The 23,425-nt window shown below is 37.9% G+C and overlaps 1 protein-coding gene across 2 annotated transcripts in view; it reads right to left on the bottom strand.

The window, feature by feature from the left end:
• MAP3K15 (mitogen-activated protein kinase kinase kinase 15) overlaps positions 1-23,425 on the bottom strand; it is an 86,406-nt gene that overhangs the window by 53,666 nt on the left and 9,315 nt on the right. For both annotated transcript variants that reach the window (XM_030469437.1, XM_030469439.1), the window contains exons 2-3: positions 7,526-7,665; positions 4,943-4,966 (exon numbers count right to left, since the gene is read on the bottom strand). In XM_030469437.1, the coding sequence (XP_030325297.1) occupies positions 4,943-4,966; positions 7,526-7,665 (164 nt within the window). The remainder of the gene's footprint in view (positions 1-4,942; positions 4,967-7,525; positions 7,666-23,425) is intronic.

Raw genomic sequence — 23,425 nt, 5'->3', positions numbered from 1 at the left:
AACGTGTCCAGACGGGTTTTGAATGTCTCCAGTGAAGGAGACTCCACGACCCCCCTGGGCAGCCTGTTCCAGGGCTCTGTCACCCTTACAGTAAAAAAATTTTTCCGAATATTCAACTTGAACCTCCTGTGCTCCAATTTACACCCATTACCCCTTGTCCTATCACTGGTCATCACTGAGAAAAGCCTAACTCCATCTCCCTGACACTCACCCCTTACATACTTGAAAACATTGATGAGGTCACCCCTCAGTCTCCTTTTCTCCAAACTAAAGAGACCCAGCTCCCTCAGCCTTTCCTCATAAGGGAGATGTTCCACTCCCTTAATCATCTTAGTAGCTCTGCGCTGGACTCTTTCAAGCACTTCCCTGTCCTTCTTGAACTGAGGGGCCCAGAACTGGACACAATACTCCAGGTGCGGCCTCACCAATGCAGAATAGAGGGGGAGGAGAACCTCTCTTGACCTACTAACCACACCCTTTCTAATGCACCCCAGGATGCCATTGGCCTTCTTGGCCACAAGGGCACATTGCTGGCTCATGGTCATCTTCTTGTCAACCAGGAAATGATAGTCTGTAAGACATTCTTTCTTCTCTTTTTTTTCTGTGCCTTAGGAAACTCCTTTAATACTTCTGCTGCTCCAGGCTTTATTAGAAATATTTAATTAAATGAACATAAATTATCATGCTATACAGAATTTTATATATTGTAAAAAAAATAAATCAGAAAATAAAAAATGGAAAGCTACTCTGCAACATTACTTCTTTGAATTATTAAAGTCGTATAATGTAATCATACTTTAGAGTCTTGGCTCTCATTTCAATCCACTGGGGATAGTAACTTGGATAATTTGAGTGCAAGCACTAAAATCTTTCTGTTTTGTTTTCTTCAATGTTCATTGCATTGAAATAGCAGGTACAGTCTAATTTATACAGCTACCGAAACTTCGAAAAGACTTACTGCCAATTACAATAGAAGGTTATTTTTCAACGTAAAGATTCCTTGTGGCAAGGATAAATTGCCTACCTACTCCCTGTAGATCCATAAGAATTTTTGATAATGACTCCTCCATGGCCCAGACATTATTATCTGGTTACTATTAGAGCTGCTACAGGATTTAATGGGAAAAAAAAAAAAAAAAGCTCTGAAAGTACTTCAGACCCAAAGGCCTAAGAATACTATAATAAACCTTTCGGTTTAATAGCCAGATTACTTTCCTTTAAATACCTTCCCACAAGCAATTAACAGGGTTATTCAAATTTCTTCAGGCATACCATCAACTAAAGAAAAATTAACTATTTAATCTTTCTTCTCATGTCCTATAATTGCCTTTTTTTTTTTTTTTCCCCAGAGTGGGAAGTTCCTATTCTCAGTGTCACATTCAAGCCAACAGAATGTATCAAAGCGTGTGTCTCAAACCAGGTGGAACCAATGCTAGAACTATTGCCAGAGGTACATTTTGCTTCCTGACTCCAGCAGTTTTAAAGAAGTCCCTTGTGCACTCTCTCCTTCACTCCATTGGTGATTTTTTTATGCACCATTCCTTAACATTCTGTAGAAGGAGAGTAAATTTCCCAATTGAAAAAAAAAAAAAAAAAATAAAATTAAAAAATCAAGCCTAATCATAGAATCACAGAATACTAGGGGTTAGGAGGGACCTCTAGTCCAACTTCCCTGCCAAAGCAACAAAGAATTGCATTGAATACAAAAATTTTCCTGTGGATTTTGTCTACTACAGTGATTGGGAGAATAGTATTTTTAAGAGGTTTTTGCTTTTGAAAACCCTTAGGGTTTCATTTCCTCAATAAATCAGTGTTTATCTGACATCTAAAGACACTCCAAATCACAAGACCAATTTCCACAGAAAAATTTATTCTCTTCTACCCTGATTTTTTCATAGTGACACAGGAAACAAAGACTGCATGTTTGCAATTTATTTTACTGATGATAATTTTGACAGACACTAGGAAGATGTGCATATACACTAAATAAAATTAGCAGAAGGTAGTCCACAAAGCTCAAAGGAGATCTACAGAAGAAAATATAACTGACTGGACATAGAACCTTGACCTTGAATTTCATGCCAGGGCAATTCTTTCTTGGGAACTGAACTCCCATGGTCAGTAATTCTTCCTTTTGTATCCTGGTGTGCAATAAATTATCAATAGAGAATTTTAATTACTTGCTTGGGGGAGTCAAGTAGAACTGAATCACATTCCACATCTTATCTTATTTCCTGAAAACTTCACTATTGAATGACAGAAGGAAGGAAATACTCTTACACTGGAGTAGGAACTCCTCTTACACTCTTTTTTTAGACAGTAAACTATTAAATCTCTCAGACTTGCACCACCACAGCACACTGATGTATAATTTTCACTGTTAGATCAGCTACACTTAGGCCAAATCCCAAATGAATTGCTGACCTTTTTTTCTATGCATTGTTTTCAGCAGTTTCCTTACTCTTGCCTCCTCCCTGATGCTGAATTACCACAACAGTTTCATTACAAGGAAAAACATCTATTTTTTTCAAGGCTTACTTGTAATACATAAAAGAAAATTAACACAAAGCACATGCTAGATATTCATCTTCTCTGTATCTTTAACATGGCTCCACATCTATTCTATGCTATGATATTTTTTGCACTTTTGTAGCTGACTTGAGATTTGCAGGATAAATAGCAAAGGTGAGGGTAGGGAAATCCTGAAGAAAGCCCCTAGCTACAGTGGCCTGCACAGGAAGTTTCACTCCTGCTGCTGGAAAAATGGTGCTTTGTGCCTGGTAGAAATCTCAGTTGTCTCCTTTCCCTCATGCACAGTGCAGATGTGTGGACACAAAACTTGTAGCAGACTTCATAAAATCAGCAATAGTATTTCTGTGGCTACTTCTGCGGTGGAGGAAGGCTTAGAGGATCGAGTATCTATCTTCTTCTCAACGCATCTCCAAACTCTACTGAAGAGTGCATTTAAGCCATTGTCTATTTAAAGTCTACTCTAATGTAGAAAAAACAGTTTCAATCCATTCACTATTTAGCATGTTAATTAATTTGTTGCAATTGCTAACTAAAAAAACTGATAAAAGAATGTAACACTGGACTACAATTATCTAATAAAATAGAACATGAACTACTTCAAATAACACAAAAGAAACCATGTCACCAGACTCATCTTTTGTTCTTTTCCACATAAAGGTGAATAGAACCATAGAATCATAGAATTGGCTGAGTTGGAAGGGACCTCAGAGATCATCGAGTCCAACCCTTGAACCACCGTTGCGGTTGCTAGACCATGGCACTGAGTGCCACATCCAGTCTCTTTTTAAATACCTCCAGGGATGGAGAATCCACTACTTCCCTGGGCAGCCCATTCCAATGCCTGATCACCCTCTCCGTAAAGAAATTCTTTCTAATATCTAACCTAAACTTCCCCCAGCACAACTTGAGACCGTGCCCTCTTGTCTTGCTGAGAGTTGCCTGGGAAAAGAGACCAACCCCCCCCTGGCTCCAGCCTCCTTTCAGGGAGTTGTAGAGAGCGATGAGGTCTCCTCTGAGCCGCCTCTTCTTCAGGCTGAACAGCCCCAGCTCCCTCAGCCTCTCCTCATAGGGTCTGTGCTCGACTCCCTTCACCAGCCTGGTTGCCCTCCTTTGGACCCGCTCCAGGACCTCAATATCCTTCCTAAACTGAGGGGCCCAGAACTGGACACAGGATACTTCCATGTGTGGGAGAAAGAATGTGACAAAAGAAAAGATTGCAGGCTGCAAACCTGATGGCCTAGGCTAAACTTGCCACCATTCTCTTTGCCTTTACTATATTTCCAGAAGAACCACCACCTGACTGGGTCATAAATTCTCCCTGTACCTCTGGAGGGGAAAACATTGTTTGTGACAGTGTGCTCATCAACGAACTGGTGAACAATTGCATTCAGAAGCAAATCTGCCTCGTTCTGAAGCCACCCTTTACAGAGCTATAGATCAGCACACGCAGCTCACCCTCCACGGGTGAAAGTAGTTCAGAGATCACCAAGACAGACAGGAAAATGACCTGGATTTACTCATGTGCTCAGCCTGATCTATCTTTAGCCTCCATGCATCACTCTGGCCAAGTATAAATGCAGTTCAAAATAAACTGCTGTGTAATGCATTATCTCTTCTAGTTCTATTTCCAATTATTAGCGAACTTTAAAAACATTTCACTAATTTACTGCTAGTCTATATTCTTCAGAAGAAAATAAAAGTATATGGTGAATATAAGGAAACAGAAAGGACTAAAAGCAAGTTTAAGATTTTTGCAAATTCAGTGGTCCTCAGAATAACAGTTTAGAATATTTAATGACAATAACCACTGACAGGATGTGATGCATGACATAATAGATCTGTCCAAGACACCATGGCATATTGCAATAAGTCTAAAGAAGCCACTAAATTTTACCCTAGTTACTTACTTATTTAATGTTATGTGCACTAAGGGTAAGAATGTTTTTACTTTGGGAAATAAGCTTTTGCATTCCTAAATAAAATCTGTGAATTTGTGAGAAAAAGGATGGGGATACAGTAGCCAAAGGTGATTGAGTTAAAAGAGTAAGGCCTATCCAGGCATCACACACACACACACACACACGCACACATATATTAGCACAACTGGGTGGAAGAGGTAGAGGCAAGGAGAGACTTCGAATTTCTGAGTTTACATTTTGATCTATCAACCTACAAATATAACATAAATAGTGGCATTTAGCTAGACCTTAAGAACGAACTTAGAAAGAAAAGTTATTTTTAATTTTTGGAAATTTTTGGAAATCAACAAGATTACCACTAGTTTGAACTATATATAGACAATACAGACTTCCTTCAATAACATAGAACATATATAGCTTTGCTATTAGATTTGCTTCAAATGTAGTGTCTTCATTTTGTATTTTAAAATTAATGTGGATTCAATACTTACTGTGTTTTTCTGAGATACCATATCCTGGAGGGAAAAAAAAAAGAGAAAGAATAAAAATTTGTATTCATTTTTTACTGGGAATCATTATTACCAATAAAAATAATTGGTATATATACATGCAGACACCTATACTGAAGAAACAAATCTTGTAAGCAATTCAGGATGGGCCCTAAGAAGTAAGCTATACAAACTCAAGCTGCTTGTACTTCACAGATCTTCCCAGTAAAAGTAATAGCAGTCATTAATACTGCCTATATAACTTAGGCTAGTATGCACATCAACTTAGACCCAAGTAAAATAAAAATTTCTTGAAGGCAAGGGGAAAAAAGTCCTGACCAAATTATTCATAAACTTGAGAACAAAGGTACACCAGCAAAAAAATTAAAATGGTCAAAACTCCATAATAAAGTACCAAAACCTAAACAGAACTACTGATCAACTTGTTAAGCGAAATAAATACCACAGAACAAGTGTGATGAAAAGACTAGAAATCTAAAATATCATGTATCTGAAAATTAATGTCTACATGACTGAGCAAATATGTCCAGCAGAACTTTATCTACTGCAGAAAAAGATCCACCTCAGCAGGGAGAAGCAAACTCTTCTGAGAACTATCTGGCACCTAAGCCATGAATCAGTCTTAGAATCACAGAATGCCAGGTTGGAAAGGATCTGAAGGATCATGTGGTCCAACCTTTAAATTAAACATGTCATCAACAGCTCTTCACAACAATCCCTATCCTAAGAAAGGAGTATTAGCATTTTTGAATTGTATCCAACACTGAACTGGAGCTCAATTGGAAAAGAGGTATCAAGGACATCAGGGTGGGACTGAACTATGCCCCAGGGTCCTGCTTAAACTGCTCCAACTCTTGATCCAGAAGATTTCTTCTACTTGGTTCCAGCAACTTAAATCAAGATTTCTGACCCCATAGTAACATGCAAGGGGCCTACATGAGCTGAGGAGGTTATGCAAACAACTGGGAGATGAGGAAGAGATCAGTGACACTGAGTTTCTAGCACAAAAGAAATTATGGCATTTAACAGTTTTTTTAGCCTTAAGTGACACAGTCATGTTCCAGTGTTCCCAGGTCCCCAGACTTCTCCTTGACCTTTATATCCTTGGAAAAAAAGTCCCAGAACTGACACCTAAAAGACTCAAAAGTTCTGGTAACAAACAATCTGAAGACCTATCCCATGGATGGATGGAACTCTGGAGGTCATTCAGTACTCTAGATATGGAGCAAGTGCTTGCATATGTGCTTGGCACAAAGTGTAGAAACCTCCAAAGAGGTCCTCACTGGCTAGAGACAAATGGAAGATGACTAGACTGTGCCTCCCAAACTTTGACACAAAGTCAAAGAACCAAGATGATCAGAACATTTGAGCAAAAGCATAAAAAGGGTAAAAATGAAAAATAAAAATGAAAGGTTTCTTTGCAGTCCACTGTATTAACCATGCAGGATGAAAAGTTGTATGCCTGCCTACCCAAATTATCTAGAGGAAGAGAGGGTATGCAAGTATGCCTTGGCACATATCCATATGCATGGATAATGTCTTTAAGCAAAGCACAAAAGGATTCAACTCTGAGTCCTTGTGGCTCCTGTTCACATGGAGCATGAATGTGTAGTGGACCACCACCTGAATAAAGTATAGGATAGCAGACACATCAGAGTAAAATCAATGACATTGAGAGCAGAGAAGAGGAAAGAGAAGCTGTGACAGAATAGAACTTCTATGTGAAAAGAGAAGGAGACTCATGCAAAATTAATATTTATTTTAATATTCTTCTAGGATTAAGAGAGTTTGGAGAATTCAAAAAAGGACTGGTAGACAGTAGTGGTGTGAAAAATATAAAGTAGTTGGGGGCAGTAACTCAAAACAAGGATAAACCACAAAGTGCAAACAAGCTTGCTCTCGGTGAAGGTAGCAAGAAAATGGATGACATTAAAAGCAGCAAAAGATAATGACACAGAAGATAAGAGTCTAAATGCGTTCTGAAACAAAGAGAACCTACACTGAGAAAGAAATGGCCACAATACATTACTTGCACTGATAGCAGCATTTCTGGGACTTAAGTGTACGGCACGTATTATCCTACTATAAAAGTGAACAGCCAGACTATTAAAAGATTCGGTGAGAATCTTCAAACAGTAATAAAAAGATTATTGTAGTATTAGCTACTCAGTACCTAGAAGATACACGCTTCATCTGTGAGCAGTGTTTCCATAGTAGAAGTAGGCTTCAGTCCTTACCTAAATTTTATTATTATAAAGGCCATAACACTTTTCTTACATGTACTGTATTGAAGAGGGAAAGGAAGGAGATATTGACACCTGCACTCTCTTAACCACCTGAAGCAAAATCAGTATCATTATTATGGACCCTCTCTCACAAATAACCTTTCATACTATTCTGATAATTACCATTTTTGCTAGCAGCTGTTTTTCTTAGCATGATTTTGTTATGTAGCTATCAGGAAATCACATTTAGAGGAAGTTTCAGAAAAACCCAAAGCATTTGCACAACCAGGTATACAAAGATATTTCTGAAATGAAGCAGATTTTGACATGAGAACCTTACTTTGAGTGACTGAGCAGTGTCAGCATCAGTGTCATGGTAGAGTATAACATTATTAGCCATGTTAAAGCTTTCACGCACACCCAGGTGGTAGAACAGTGATGGCTGCTTGGAAATATCACTCATGTCCACAACTGCAACATCTGAAATGAGAGAGAAAGAAGGAAAGTGCTAAAAAAAAATAATCTTAAAACTAATTTTATTCTTGCATGGCATTTAAAATAAATCCTGAAACTATCCATACATATTGACAGACAAAATCAACATATTCAAATAAGGATCATTTGCTCATGATTCAGATATATTTTACCATTCATATGAAATTGTCAGTGTTACAGTAACCAGGAGGCAGAGCTTATGCATCAGGAATATTTCAGAAGAAGAAGCAGTTCTGTATTTGCTCTCTGACCTAGGCCTGGTAGCCTGAACATCCAATAGGATGGAAGGCTCCAAACATTCAGGTGGGATATGTCTGAGAACAATAATTTAGCAAAACATTCGGGAAAATTGTGAGACTAAGTTTACTTTAAGAGGTTGAGCTTTTGAGAACAGGAAATTGCTAAACAACAGAAAAAGAAATAAATGTGAAAGTTGACTGTTAAATGCTGCAGGGAAGATGTTCAAGATGGGAGGTTGCACAAATGAGGGAATTTAACCACAAACAGTCAGAGCAAGACTTCCTCTGCTCTTGGGTAGTATTCCAGTAGGAAACTGAAGCAAAATAATTTATGCCAGTGGAAGATGACCTATACAGACAGGTAAGGACAAATATCCCATATTATGCAGAAAAGCTGAGACACAGGCAAAAGATTCTGAGTTAACCATTTAGTTTTCACATAAGCCTGAAGGTGAGTACAGAGCTAACGGGGGAAGAGGATGCTTAATGCTGAGGGTTTTTACCCTGATCATTAGATCTGTGCTATCCAAGAAAATTTTGTGTTAAAGCTTTTTAAAGGTCTGTATCACTATGTCTGTCTGGTGTGGGATAGATGGATGAACATAAATCAAAAATATTCATGAGACTAGAGCCTTGGCATTGAAACCACAGGGGAGCCTGAGATTCAAAACAGAGACTCCAGAGACTCAGCACAGCTGGGCAGTAAATCCTACATCTCTGAAGGGGTAACAGAAAGTGCCTGTATCTATGAGGAATGACAGACATGGGTGAGCTACCAGTAAATGAGAAATCTAAAAGCAGATCTGGGATATAATATCCAGACAAATAAGAAAGCTTACCTAGGCTTTTACATGCATCAATATCCCATTTCTTAGTATGCAAGTTCTTGGAAAAGCCTGCAGTGAATACATGCTGCAGTACAACTACAGCAGGCTATGCTAACACAGCACACTGGGTTCAGCTGGTCCTTCTGGTTACTAACAGACTAAAGCACAAGGAACCTTTTGAGTCCAAAGACAATGCCTGCATTAAGACCAAAACATCACTGTTCAAGAGAAAAAAAGAAAAAAGAAAAAAAAAAACAAACAAAAAACCCCCACCAACATCTAAACTCAACAAAACTACATAAAAATCCAAACACATGTTCACCTACCCCCCAAAAAGAACCCAAACAAACATACATCCCCCCCCCAAAAAAAAACCCAGAACACACACAAAGAACAAAACATCAACCCACAAAAACAAAAAACCAACAAACCAAAAAAAACCGACCAAACAAAAATCCAACCCAAAACCAAAACATAACGTCATGGCAACATGAGAAAATCCCCTTATTCCTGTAGAACCTCAAATTCTGCACCATCTACTGAAGATCTTTTGAGCTCCTGTTCAGACAGCTCTCTGCAGTGTGGACAAGATTCTCAGTAAAAAGCACACTGTAATATTGCAAATTTATTTTTTCCAAAACTAATTCTCTATAAAACAAAGGTTAAGACAAACTAATAAGCAAACCTAGAATCAAATACCATTTTGGGAAAAAAAATAAGAAGTCAAACAGTTTGGCCTGGTTTTAGAGCTTGCATAAAGTTGTTGGGTTTGTTTTTTTTTTTTTTATGGAACTAGAGTGCCGTGAAATCAAAATCAGCCTCCTGGTAAGAGAATTTCAACAATGTGTTCTCATAGCACATTTTACAATACTGGGGATGAGGAGTGATCTGTAACAATTTATTGAAACAAGGCCATAGGCAGTTCACTGCCATATGTGGTTGACTACAACTGAAATTTGTCTGCCTGCTACAAGGTAACAATGTGAACATCATCAGAAACACATTAAAAGGACCTTCCAGAAGTAAGCATCTGAATGAGAAAGAACAATTAGTCATAACTTAGATATTCATTCACACTGACAAAAAGATTTATGAGCATTAGTTTTTCTTGTTTATTCACACCTCAAACGTGTGTGTGAATGGGGGAAAGTAAAATACAAATAAACTGAGTTGAAGACTAGAAGAGAAGATGAAGATGGGAACACAAGAATACGCATGAAAGCGGAAAAAAAAAACCAAACCATAACCAAGAAGGTGATTGAGTGGATTCAATCTGCTCATATGAATTCAGGGGTGACACAGAAGCACATGACAGCAGACAGAAGCAGAGCCTCACAAGTGACCTCCAGCAGTGATGACAGGCTGCATTCCCTCTGAGTTCCCTAAGTCCTCCTCTCCAGCAGGAATAGCAGCAGGTTTGGAGCAGGGAGGAAAGACATCTACTTGCAACCCAGCTTTACTAATGTGCTAATAAACCAGCTTGAATTCAGTGAGCACAGGAAATAAATGCAAAGGTGGGTGGAGAACAAATGACCAACAATAAATGCTTCCCAAAGAGGCAGATTCCTAAGACATAGTCAGAGTTCTGCACGCTGAGAGCAGGGTGTTCAGTGGTACTGATCACTGGGTTTAAGCACACCAACCAATACTACCATTTTCAGGGTTACACCTCTCCTTGCTGTAGGTAATTTTGGGAATTGCTCAATGAACAGTGCTAATACGGGCCACCACAAATACTTCTGCTTCATATGACCTGCATTTTTCTTATGATTTATGCTACAATCTTTTATCTACAGTTCTTTAAACACAGTCATGGGGCCCTGTACCACATATTTAGGATGGCTGACAAGAGATAAGAATTCCCTTAAACTTCCTGAGATACAGAACAAGAAATACTACACTAGTATCTGCTTCTCAAAGATTGATTTATGAATAGAAATATAAGTCAATCACACTTCATTCTCATTTCCCATCCTCCACATCCGGACAGCTTCTTAAGCCAAACATATATCTGGGCTTCCTTTCCAAACTTAGGTTTAACCTCCTCCATTACAGACAAGCTTGGAGCAAGAGCTAATGCCAACATTGATCAAATCTTTTAACAAATTATAAACTTAAAGAATAATGATGTAATGACTGCAATAATTAAACATTTAACGTAGATGTAAAATACCAATGGATATGGTTTCCTGTGTTCAGATGAAAAGAGAGCAGGGAAAGGTACATTTCTTCTGTAAAGACAGAAGGCTTTCTAGTGAAGTACAAAGACCTTTATAATGCATCCACCAGAAGCTGTACAGGGGTGGAGATGTGCTTAATGTTACACATGACCAATTCTGGATAATTCTGAAACAACATTTAACTTCATTGCTTTGTTTCACCAGCAGCAACTCACATTCAAAAAACATAACCATAAAAATGCATCCTTCCTCATTTCTTCTTAAGCATAAGAGACTTTCATGTTCTTGCTCCCTTATTGTTGCACATGAATTTATTTTCATCTTGAAAATGATGATCACTTTTCTTATGAACTGAAAAATTGATCTCACTTTACTATCCAACTGCAGTTAATTTGTCTGAGATTTTCTTTCTATTGTAAAACAATTATAATATGTGTATATTTTTTTAGTGCATTAAGGTAATTCATCAGTGTTACTAGCACAACCTTGATTAGGTCTCTGCATTGTTGCAGCAGATGGCATATGAATAATTTCTTATATTATAGTTTACATATTTTAACACTAGCTTGTCTTGAGAGACCAGGCAGAGCAAAGATAAATAGCAATGACAGCTGAAATTAAGATTAGATATCATTACCTGTGATAAAACAGGAGACAATGAAACTAATAAATAATTCTAAAGTAAAAAACATCATTACACAGTTCAAACCAGAGGATTTATTTCTCTGTCTGGAATGCACCTGAAAGCATCACATAACTTAATGATTTAAGCAAATCAGAAGTTTTCATGTGACTGTTTAAATGATTTATAGCATTGCCCATGAGAAAAAGAATATTTTGGCATCAGGTTTTGGGATTTTTAAGTTAAGAGTAGTAAACAAGAAAAAATTAATAATACCTTGAAATATGCTGGAAGTAAACTGGAATCTAGAAGGACTGACAGAAGAAAGAATCAGAAAAAGTCTGTATTTCTTTCATCTCCTAACCTAAGACTCACCTTCACCCAGCCTTACCTGTGTGGAGAGCAAGACCCTTTAGTTCATTATTATGGATTAATTATTTTTCAACATTTGGGACCTATCTATACATAATAGATTAAACACAACAACAACAAAAACCCAAACACACACAAAAACAAACAAAAAACCCCAACCCAAACCAAAAACCAGACAATAAAAAAACCTTAAAAGGGCAACAGAAAAGTTATTGCAGGAAAATGCAGAACTCTGCCTCCTTTTATTTACTAGTATCCTGGTAAATTATGAACCTCCAGGTTACTATTGCTATAGATGGACTATTTGCATCAGTTTTCTTAATAGTAAATAGATTTCTTATGCATTAAATACACTGGAGGAATCCCTCTAAGTTATTTTTCTGACAAACAATGCTTCTAAGAAAAAAAATCCTCATAACTATCTTCAAGAATCCATAACTTAAGGAGTCTCATTCAATTTATTTCTGCTTGAATGCAAGGTCCTTTAAAGGAAAGGATTCCAAATTCTTTTTATTGGGAAACTATTATGTTCATAGTCAAAGCGTATTCAAAAACTAGGAACCATTTGAAGCTCTCACTTAAGCTAAAACAAAAGGTACAACACTCTCAACTTCAATATATCTTGTACTCCCAGAAACTGGGAGATGGGAAAGCTCAAGGGAATAAAGCATTGTAGTAGCTACCAGCAGAGCTGTTAAGGTAGTTTTTCCACACTGTTATACCAGTAAAATCACAATGCCTTCCATTAGAACCTAAACACAAACCAATTATAGTGTAAAACCACTCTCAATACCTGTAATGCTATTACTGCTCTTGCAATGCATAATTTCTTTAAAATACCGTTTCTCTAAAATAATGCTATTCTGCAAGAATTTGCTTACTTTTCTTTAAACAAACAAATGAAAACCAAAAAAACTCCACAAAAGAATTTGTTTCATTCAAAATCACATAGTAAAATACAAAAATGTAACCAGAAGTTGCATTAAAAGATAAAAGTACCATGAAACATAAATATGCAACTTTTTCTTAATTTAGGAACTTCTTGTTGAAACCAAGAGTATTTCAATTCATCCTCTTCCAAGTTTGTAGTATTACAGCAAGAACTTTGCTAACTTGAGTGGTTTGCAAGAGGGCTAGAATTGGTCACAAAATTAAAAACCAACTAGGCACTAATGCGAATATAGATTCGCATATATTATCATCACATTAAATAGCATTTTTTTAACAATTTCATATATTTCAGACTAAACTTCTTTTAGACTAAAACCAAGTGCTGCCCTCTTGTATAAATACTAAAATTAAAATTAACTGTAATAGAAACTATTTACAGTAGAAACTATAGTAGTAGAAGCTACAAAGGAAGCTTGTTAATATATGCTGCAATCAACTTTTGCACAAGAACTCACTTGTGGCTGGAGTTGCACAAAAAGTTTCAGCCTACTTCAGAAATGGAAGCATGAGCCTGGACCTGCAACGTTTTCATACAGTGAGGGTATTTCCTTTGGAAAGAGTGTTTAGTTCAAAGACCACGGGAACTGAGAACTCAAAGGACAGAAATATTAAGAATTAAATTATGTACAAATCCTCACATTACTTTGGGGAAAAAAGACTTCTCTTTGTTCACATACAGTAATCACTGAGAAAAATGGTGAGGTTTGTGGATTTTATTCATTATGCCAGTCACAAATTGGAGAAAGAAAACAACCATAATATTCACCAAATATTTTTTTAATTCACTTTTTAAAAGGATGATGACCCTAGAAAGACAACAGAGAAATTATCCATTCACACCCACTCTGATTATAATATGAAGCAAAAATCTGAACTTAAAAATATCTCACTTTTGACAACTCTAATGGATCTGTTAAGTGCATTAGCAGCTCTGAACACCTGGGAAACAAATGGAAGAATTCTAAAATGTGCTTGTTCACCATTTGTCTGCTCACTCAGGAAAATGAAAAGACTGCTGTAAAGTAGTGATTTCATGCATGTGTTTTCTATCAAAAACACAACAAGACCTCTAATTTGTATTCTCAGCTTGTAACTTGATTTTAATTCAGTTGTGGTTTTAATCTTACCTTCATCTACTCCAGGTTTTCTATTACAAAATGATGTATTGTTAAGAAAGGTTCACCATGAAGCAATATGTATCAGTGCTGCACCTCTTACTTAGCAAAATGGAAGGCAAAGAAAGAAACCTCCTTGGGGCCCCTAGAAAAGCCAACATTTATCAGAACTTCAAGCACTTTGAGGAAAATCAAACCTTTCTTTTGCATTTTGCAGTTCAGCATAATTCCCTGTGAAGTCATTCAACTCTGTGTACATGAATACTGCAAATGCTGAAGTAATTCTAACTATGTAATAATTGCTCAGAAAAAGCATTCTTAACTAAGAAAGTCCAGCTGTTAAATAATTATACTGAATGGATCAGGCAAGTCCAGAGCCTCCTGGTGCTCGGAAACTACAAAACTTTACTTCTCACATGAGCTTTTCCATTGTAGGACAGCATTACCAACTGCCAACAATTAGCACGATTGCTTTGCTTCACTTACCATACAAACACACCAAAACTGGCATTGTCCCACCTCCAGAGACAAATCTGGGAACAGCTGTGTTATGCAAAGTGACCTAACTGGCATTTCACTGGCTGGATCCAGCTGACCTGCTGCCTCTGTTTGGGAAGCAGGCACATCCACATAGAGGAGGAGAAGGAAGAGTTGACATCTGTAGTGAAATGAGGCAACCAGGTGCCACTAATTGCCAGGTAGTGGGCATGAGCTTGTGTTAAGCCCACCTGCACCTAATTAGGGTGGGCCCCCACTGCGCATGAGCAGGACCAGGGGGCCAATAAAAGGTGAGGCCTAAGACACAGGCTCAGCTCAGTCCTGAGCACGTCTGCAGAGAGGTCAGTCACTCTCGGAGCAACAGCACCGATCCAGGCTAGTCAACCCTGAGGGCTATAGGCTCAGAGCACTATTCGTGAGTCTCTGCTGGAACACCTGGTTGGACCTTGAAGCACCGTGCCCTAAAAGAGGTTTGTCCTGCTACAGACATCCAAGTTTGTCTCTAAACACTGCATTTGGGTGCATACTAGAGCCCTTTCGTGTAGCCCTGCAATGCATCTCCTCCTCCCGACACAAACAAAAAAAGTTTGAAGCACTTAAGCCTGTTAGCTTCCAAGACAAAAAGCTGAAATACAGGTTTTAAGCTACCAGAATGTGTGGAATTTAAGAAGCAAAGCTGAAGCCTGGATTACACTCTACAAGTGGTGGTAAGGAAGCTGGCACACTTGCTTTTCATATATAGATCACTGAAGTGCCTTACACAGTTTCATTCAGACCCTTGGGAGAACCTCCCCAGCAGCTTGAAGTGGCACAGGAAAAAGTACTTTCTGGACAGCCATGCCACGTGTGTACAATGTGAAGTGCAAGGAAGAAGCCAGCAGAATAATCCACTGCAGAAGATACTGAGGCACAGGCAGCTCAGTAATTAATGCAACCAGCACAGCAATAAGTACAGAGCCTGAAAGCATTTGAACCTAAGTAAGGAATATAAACCCCATATTTATCATAAATACTTGGTCGTAACCAGAAAGGAATATAAACCCCATATTTATCATAAATACTTGGTCGTAACCAGAAAGAAACCTTTTGTTCATGAGATCAGTTCTTACATGTACTCTTCTGTTCTTTCAATTTCAAGTACTAACTTTTTTCAACAACATTTGAAAATATTGAAAATAGTCTTAGGTTATCTTTGTAACATACAATGTTATAACATCCACTGACAACGACCATCCATCAAAATCAACCTCAGGATGCTGAGGTGAAAGCCAGAAAACCATCCAAAACAATACCACAGACAAGACTGAGGGGCCATTTCTCATCTCTGGCTTTCATAATTCTGTATGAGTACAGAATTTCATACAATGAACTCCACAACAGGGTTGCATTTGGATCCAAAAATTATAGCTACATTTAGCATTGTGGTGTTAGTTTACAGTTATAATCAGATACTACAACTTTTCTTTCATCTGTCCACAGATCTTTCATTTACACACAGTAGAAATTGAACTAGTACGTATCTTTCTTGCTCCAGCAGCATTAGATAGAAGGACAAACTTCTATCTCATACTATTAATTTTTCTAAACTATGACAAAGTACTCATGCCATATTTATAACTGATGCATAGTCCTTGATATCAAAATAACCATCTGCCCCAAAAATCAAATCATCCAAGAAAATGCACTTTAGTTAAAAGGAAAAGAACAGATCACAGGAGGTGAGCAATGCTGCTAATTCTAGGACTTAATCTGTAACCCAGGTTCTCATATATTGTTAGGTCTGGAGGTTTCCATAGTCACTAAATACATCACCTGAAACTTTGAATTATTTTCCCTGCAGTGGCAAATTAGGAACATCCCATTAAATAGAAGCAAAGATTCTTAAAAAAAACTTGGATACAAAAACTAAAAGCTTTAAGAAACATTTTACATGTTTTTGAATATAATAACTTCACAGTAAAACAGTCTCAAAAAAGGCAAAGCACTAACTACATTGAATTAAGAATGCAATTCTACTGATCCAGAAAAGCAAAAATTGAGTCAAGAGCATTCCTGTGCTTATTATTTCTTTAACTGATTTTTAAAATAGAGAGTCTTCTCTCACACTCTGCCAAAACAGAATACAACCACCACCTGCTAGGATTGCTGTGAGAAGAAAAGTAATGCAATTAATGTAGTATAAAGAGCATCCAAACTCAGAATGTATTTTTAATGTTTTTTAAAAGTATGAAGGAAAAAAATTTGTGCGACTGCAATAGTGAAACACCTAAAAATGACCTGTCATTCAGAGGAGAGTAGAAAAGATTCTTTTTTTTTGTACAGTTAACAGTTTAGGAAAAGAAAGAAACAAAGGATTAATCTTCAAGGAATTTTTCTCGCAATACCAAATTGCAGAATTTAGGAAATATATAGTTCACTGCAAATAGTATATGCTGAAGCTTAGAATTTGCTTAACATTCTCTACAACAAAACCTTGCTTTCAGTTCTTTGAACTTTGCCAGTATTTGCTTCAGGTAGTTGCATTTTTTCTCCTTATAAAGATTAATTAAAAACAACACAGCCATTTCTGAGTCTTTGTTGGAGAACTTTTTTTTTTTCTGGCCAATGTTAAACATCCTCTCAAGCCAAATTAAGAAGCCTTAGAAGAAGGCTTCTAAGAACCCTAGGAAGCTTCTAAGAACCAAAACAGAAATTTGACAGACAAGTCAGGCTTCTGGAAGTACTCATTGGCCTCATGGAACACTGCTTGTTCCAAAGCTAAGATTTCAGCAATGAATGAGTGGTCAGAGTCACCTGGGGGATATTTGGTCTCTGATGAGCCAGTCCTCACTCCCTTCATGGTCAATGTGGAGAAGCACTTTTAGTAGACCATTTGTATAATCTATGGAAAGTCTGCTTTAGGATGAGATGAATAGAAGCCCAGAAACAACTATTTCTCTCCAGTAACTATGAAGGGAGTCAAAGCCAACCGCAGACAATCACATCAAAGGTGTTCAATGCTATGGATCCCCTCCAGGGAGCCTCAGAGCTTTGCTTTGAAGAATTTCATTAACCATTAAGGCATTTCAATCAAGAATTATATGATTTCAGCAGACATTTCCCTGCAAATGTTCCCACCAGCTGACAAACATATTTATGGCCAATAGAGAAGGATGACAGCTCTTTCTCACTGATTCTGTACCCACAGCCTGTGAGAAAGAAAAGGAAGAAATGCCACAATTCAAACCCTCAGCTAAAATTTCCAAAGGAGTCTCTGAAACAGCAAGCTCTTGCTTGAGTTTTCCAAAAATTGGTAGCTCATTTATGAATCCCAGCTTACAAAGTTTTTTGTTGTGGTACTCAAGAAATGATTACACAACTGTGTGGATGATTGTCCTTTAAGAGATGTTTCTGTAATTAATATCTCAGCCCAGAGTATTTTCTGCTACTTATAAAATCTGATGTTTAGTTATATTGAAACAGTGACTATAACAGTGACTCCTGGCCAAGGGTATAGTAAAGCTAAATTTCAGTAAAATGGCTTTTAAGCCAAAGAAAATCACAATTTCTGTGTAAAGCAATGACATTCATAATGAGCCTAGTAACAGCCATCCTCTTTTTTTTTTTTTTTCCCTTTCATACTATAGCTTGTGAGGTTCTAGGAACAACATAGCCTCATTCTGAGGGAGTTAACTTACAGTTGTCAGTGATCACAGTAGAAAAGAAAAAAGAATATTCACAGCCACTTTCACTGAAAACTCAGTACCCACCTCTCTGCACAGCCACTCTTCCTTGAGAAAGGAATGTAAAAATGTACTCACTCTGGGACTGCAATCAAAGTCACATATCCTTAGTTACCAATCATATCAGATGGCTTTTGCCAAAGTCTGCACACTGCTAATAAATGAACAGTACATTTCAAAACTTTCAGAAGAGATTAATATTTCTGTCATTTCCTTGTAAAATTACAGTCTTCAAGCTCCTCGGTTAGAAACTGAGTCAGAGATCTCATCACTTGTATCAGCCATTTGAATAGTTTCATGGCTCAGGGAGATGAATGCTATGTTTGCCTGCAACTCCTACCTCTTTTCCATGACCCATGCAAACATTCTAAAAAGTTTTTTTAAATACTACAGCTCATTGCAGAAGAAACAGCTATGGGGTATGTGGTGAACAAATCAAATCCCACTTGCCTCAGTGGCTGCAGATGAGCAGTCACACCATGACAGAGGCTGACAAGAATACAGGAAGAGAAAGGGCAGTCCCATGGCTTGAGCAGCCTGAATGCTTGCCTATAAAACTGAACTCCATCACTGCTTCTCTCTCTCCATCCTACAGCTGCTGCGTGATGCTAACCTAGCCACATAAACTGAGATTTCACAGATGGACTTGGTGACCATACAGTTAAGATACTGATTTTCAACATTAGGAGGAAACAATCAACATATCCCACTAGAACACAAAAAGTGGCTTTGAGAAACAGCTCGCTTTTTAAAGGCAGTTTGTAACAAACTCAATGCCTTTAGAGAGAAGAAAATTCCTATTATTTTACCTAAGCTATTCCCTTCTACCATCCAATTGTACCTCAGCATGGCTTACAACTCAAACAGTCTCTGATTCAGCATCTGTAGTCTTCCATCTGCAAAATGGAAGCTAAGCTTCTCCAGACCAATAAATATGCCTGAATCCTACCCCAAAGAAGACAGATCTTTGCACTTCCTGTGTGTGTGCTCATTCAATCTCTATAGCCAAATGAATACTAATGAAGTAGCATTCAAAACTTCTCAGACAGTATTTAAATAATCTACATTTGTTCCCCTTTTTCTTCTTCACAGACCACAGACAAATGAAGATGCCAGAAGTCACTCACTGCTCATTTTTTCCCACATTCATTATCACTGGCTGAAAAAGGCTTCCAAATCTATATATCCAGGACAATACCAAAATACCCACCACAGATAATCTGAAAAAGATACTTCTTCAATAATTTACTGTAGAGAAACAAGATAAACCAGGTGCCTCGAGTTGCCAAAGAGTGGGTGTGAGTCCACCTGTGCCTGGTTAGGGCAGGCCCCTATTACCAGGGGGCCAATAAAGGTGGGACACACACCCACAGAGGAAGCTCACTCTGTGCGAGGCAATGGAGAGGCCAGCAGCTCGTCGAGCCTTAGGAGCAAGAAAGGCTCCTCCCGCTACAATTTACCATGTTTACATATTCTTAGTATATTAAAAATTTTAACATAGATGCTAGACAGCCATAATAAGCAGATGTCTCACATGATACATACTTTTCACTATGCCAGGTCATTAAAGAAAAAAACATTCTTTCCTAAAATTTCTCTGCAAGCCAAAGAGCTTGCTAATTCTACAAAATCTGTCATCTGTCTGCCATTTTTAACAACAGAGATGAAAAGAAATAGTGGGACAAATTTAAAACAGGTGCTTCACACTTGCCTGCCACCCTAGCAGTTCGCCGAGTGTCACATGAGAATATTTCCACTGAATTGTTTACTAGAGCTGAGCTGCCCAGTTGAAAGTGTGTACAGAAAAACACCCCAACCCTGAACCTAATTTGAACCTTGCCTGTAGTTTTGGGGCAAAAATGAGAAAGGTGAACTTTATTTAACTTTCCCTTTTCACTTCATAGGCTTTGTCAGAGTAGCAATGAAAATGAATTATGAATGGGATAATCTGGCCAAAGTGAAATTAAGAATAGGAAATAAAACAAAAAAAGCTGTCACTTCCTCCCTGACTCCAGGCAAATCAATTTCTAGACCTGGAAGGTTTAGATAAGCTCCAAACTTTTAGACCTTTATCCAAACTAAACCACTTGAGAGTCACTCATCACTTAATGTTGAATACCTTGGCTGAAAAGCAGAAAAAAATCTATCAAATCTGCAGATCTCCAACAGGTCACTCAGTGGCCAACAACATATATCAAAAACATTTGAAAAAATAAAATTATGCTGGGCTTTATCTTCTGCCCAAATATATATGAGATAAATAATAAAAATAAACAGCCCTACAATGGAAAGAAAAAAATATTTCAGTGCACTAAAGTTCCTAAGTCTGTTTTAAGATAAAGCTTTTATTCTTTTCTTTAAGAATTAAAAATATAATATATGAAGATAAATGAGACTTTACAACTCCAAATCCCTTATTTTTTCCCAAATACTTTTTTAAAGACAAACATCAAGAGACATCTCCGTCATTAGCTCTGGGATTTTGTATGTATCAAACCAAGGTACCAAACACTTCATAACTAGATTACAGATTTCCTCTTTAGGTTGATAGACTCCCAGACTGTTATTTAGAACCTATATAAAGCCACAATAAATTATGCACAAATTCTTAACTGAAGAAAGGCAATATTATTAAGTTCAAATGAAAACAAAGTTTACATAAAGCCACAGCATCCTCTGTGAGACAAGACACTTACACTCTCGCATACAGAGTTCTTGATTTAATATTCTGGATGCTGGGCAGATGTGGATTCAATCTGCTTTGAATTTTGCTGCCTAAGCTTGATGTGCTGGCCTAAAAGACTATCTGCTATTGAAAAAATAGTTATGTAGTGAGACAGGACCAGGTGCCCTGAGTTATTGATGAGTGGGTGTGGGTTCACCTGTGTCTGGCCTCCCTCCTGAGCATGTGCAGGAGCAGGGGGCTAATAAGAGAGCAGCTGACACCCACGGAGAGGCCTCTCACTCTTCAGTGAGGATGGAGAAGCCCACAGCTCGAGGAGCCCCAGGAGCAGGCAAGAAGGGGTAGATCCCGAGGCCTCAGGAACAGCCCTAGGACATCGTCCAGGAATGGGCTAAACCCCGAGGCCTCAGGATCAGCCCTAGGAGCAAGAAGGGCTCCTCCCGCTACATAGTTATATACCACTGAACACTGTACCTTCAAAAATGGGCAACATCCATTAAAAAAATGAGGAAAATCTATTTCAAGCAACTAAGTAGTGATTGATAAAATCTAGAATTTCAGTAGAAGCCGTCCTTTTCAGAGCAAGTAACAGACATTATCTGCTTCATCTTTAACTATACGATACACATTATTACTTCCAGCATGTAGACAGGGAATATTAAACATGAACACTGCTTGTCTGTTGTCACATTAAATCCTTCTAGATTTCCCTACTTTAACTAGGATTATAATAAGTAAGATACCCAAAGCTAATCATCATAAAATCTCTCCAGAACCAGAGGAATATTAGTAATTTCAAACTGGAATTCATCAGACACTATGAATCACATAGCCTCTAAGTATGATCCTCAGCACTTATTAAATGTAGTTCAGCATGGTTCACCTTAAAGCATGCATAGATACAAAGTTGTCACAAGACAAATCCCAGCATGGATGCTAACAGTATCCCAGTTTAATATTCAAAGGTGTATTTTTTTCTTTTTTTAATAAATCCCAAGATAGATTGGCTCTTTCCTTGTAAATTTAACTCTACAGATACTGTTTTGAAGCTGATTTCTTGAAACATTCTATTTATCACACAACTAAATCTACAACTGAAGTTTCTATACTGCTGTTTAAATCATCAGTGTAAGAGCACTGTCCTTATCCACAGACCCAATCAGTCTTCAAAATCTCTGGCTGGAGCATCCTGCCTTCTTATCTGGGGAGAGATCTTAGATTATGGGATGAAGAGCAAAGAGGAATTAAAAAAAAATATTAAATTAAAATTTTAAAAAGAGTTGCAGAAGCAGTGAGCGTTTTTATTATTTTTTCTACCAAAATTTACTAAAATTTTCCCTCTTGAAGATTTCTGAATTCAGTGTACTGCATCTTCTGTAAAGAGGTACCAAGTCATAGTACTAAGATAGATTACCCTATCCCAGGTTCATGTATATTCACCCTAGGACCACTTCTCTGCATTGCCCAAGTGATCTGTAGTGTACAGTGTACTGTAGTACAGTATAGTTCACAAATCAGAAATCACCACTGAAAAAACCCCTGAAGTTTGTTGTATTAGTCCCTCTGAAAAATAGTTAACAACATTAAACTGGCAGAAAAAACTAATTGCAAGTGATTGAAAGGACTTATAGGCCTGTGCCTACAAGGAAGGCTTGAGCCTGGTAAGTAAGGCCTGAGCCGTGGAGCAAGGAGAACACAGTTTTATACCACTATAGTCTGTGTGCTGGTCTTGCAAGCACAGTTCCAGATACAATGAGGAATAAAGAAATATATTAACTACTGCAGTGAAGTACTGGATGGCAAGCAGTTGCTAATAAAATGTTTTGGGAATCTGTGTTATCAAGTTATCCAAACACTGTACAGAGCCCTGAGGTGTTTTGATGCACATGAGCTGTTCACCTTCATCATGTATCAGCAGCATCTTTCCATCAGTTCTGATGTTGCCTAATTTCGCTTGAATAAACTAAAAAAAAGTTAAAAGTTCTCATCATCACATCAATGGTATTAACTGTGACAGGAAAACCAAACCAAACCAAACAAACAAACAAAGCCCCAGCATAATTGGGCCGTTTGGTAACTGAATACCTCCTATGATGATCTTATTACCAACCTCAAAGATATGAAAAAAGACAGAACATGCTTCTCTGCATTACCTTGCTGACAAAGAAAACCACCAGTCACATTCTTTGAATTCTGCTGGAGAACACCTGAAGTCAGTGCCCTGGCAGACTGTCATGAAGCTATGGCCCAAGCAAGAAGACTGAGTTTGGGCTTTACAGCACAGCTCTTACCTGTGGCCAGGCCAGGCATAAAGCTGCCTCTGCACCATCAGAACCACCTTTTTCACTGTGTCCTGGACTGCACCAGGATGATGAGACTGCCAGAGTATCAAATTATGTCAAATGCCTTTGGAAGTGGGTATTTAACTGCTTTTTCCTTTGGAACAAAAGTTTGGCTGCTGGTCACTGGCTGGAAGTTATGTATGAGGCTTGCAAGAATAGACTGAATCATGTATTTTGCAAAGAATTTGTTGAAA

This window comes from Calypte anna, chromosome 1 (assembly GCF_003957555.1).
Source record: "Calypte anna isolate BGI_N300 chromosome 1, bCalAnn1_v1.p, whole genome shotgun sequence".
NCBI lineage: Eukaryota > Metazoa > Chordata > Aves > Apodiformes > Trochilidae > Calypte > Calypte anna.
The sequence above is the reverse complement of the archived record's forward strand: the minus strand, read 5'-3'. Positions and strand labels throughout refer to the sequence as shown.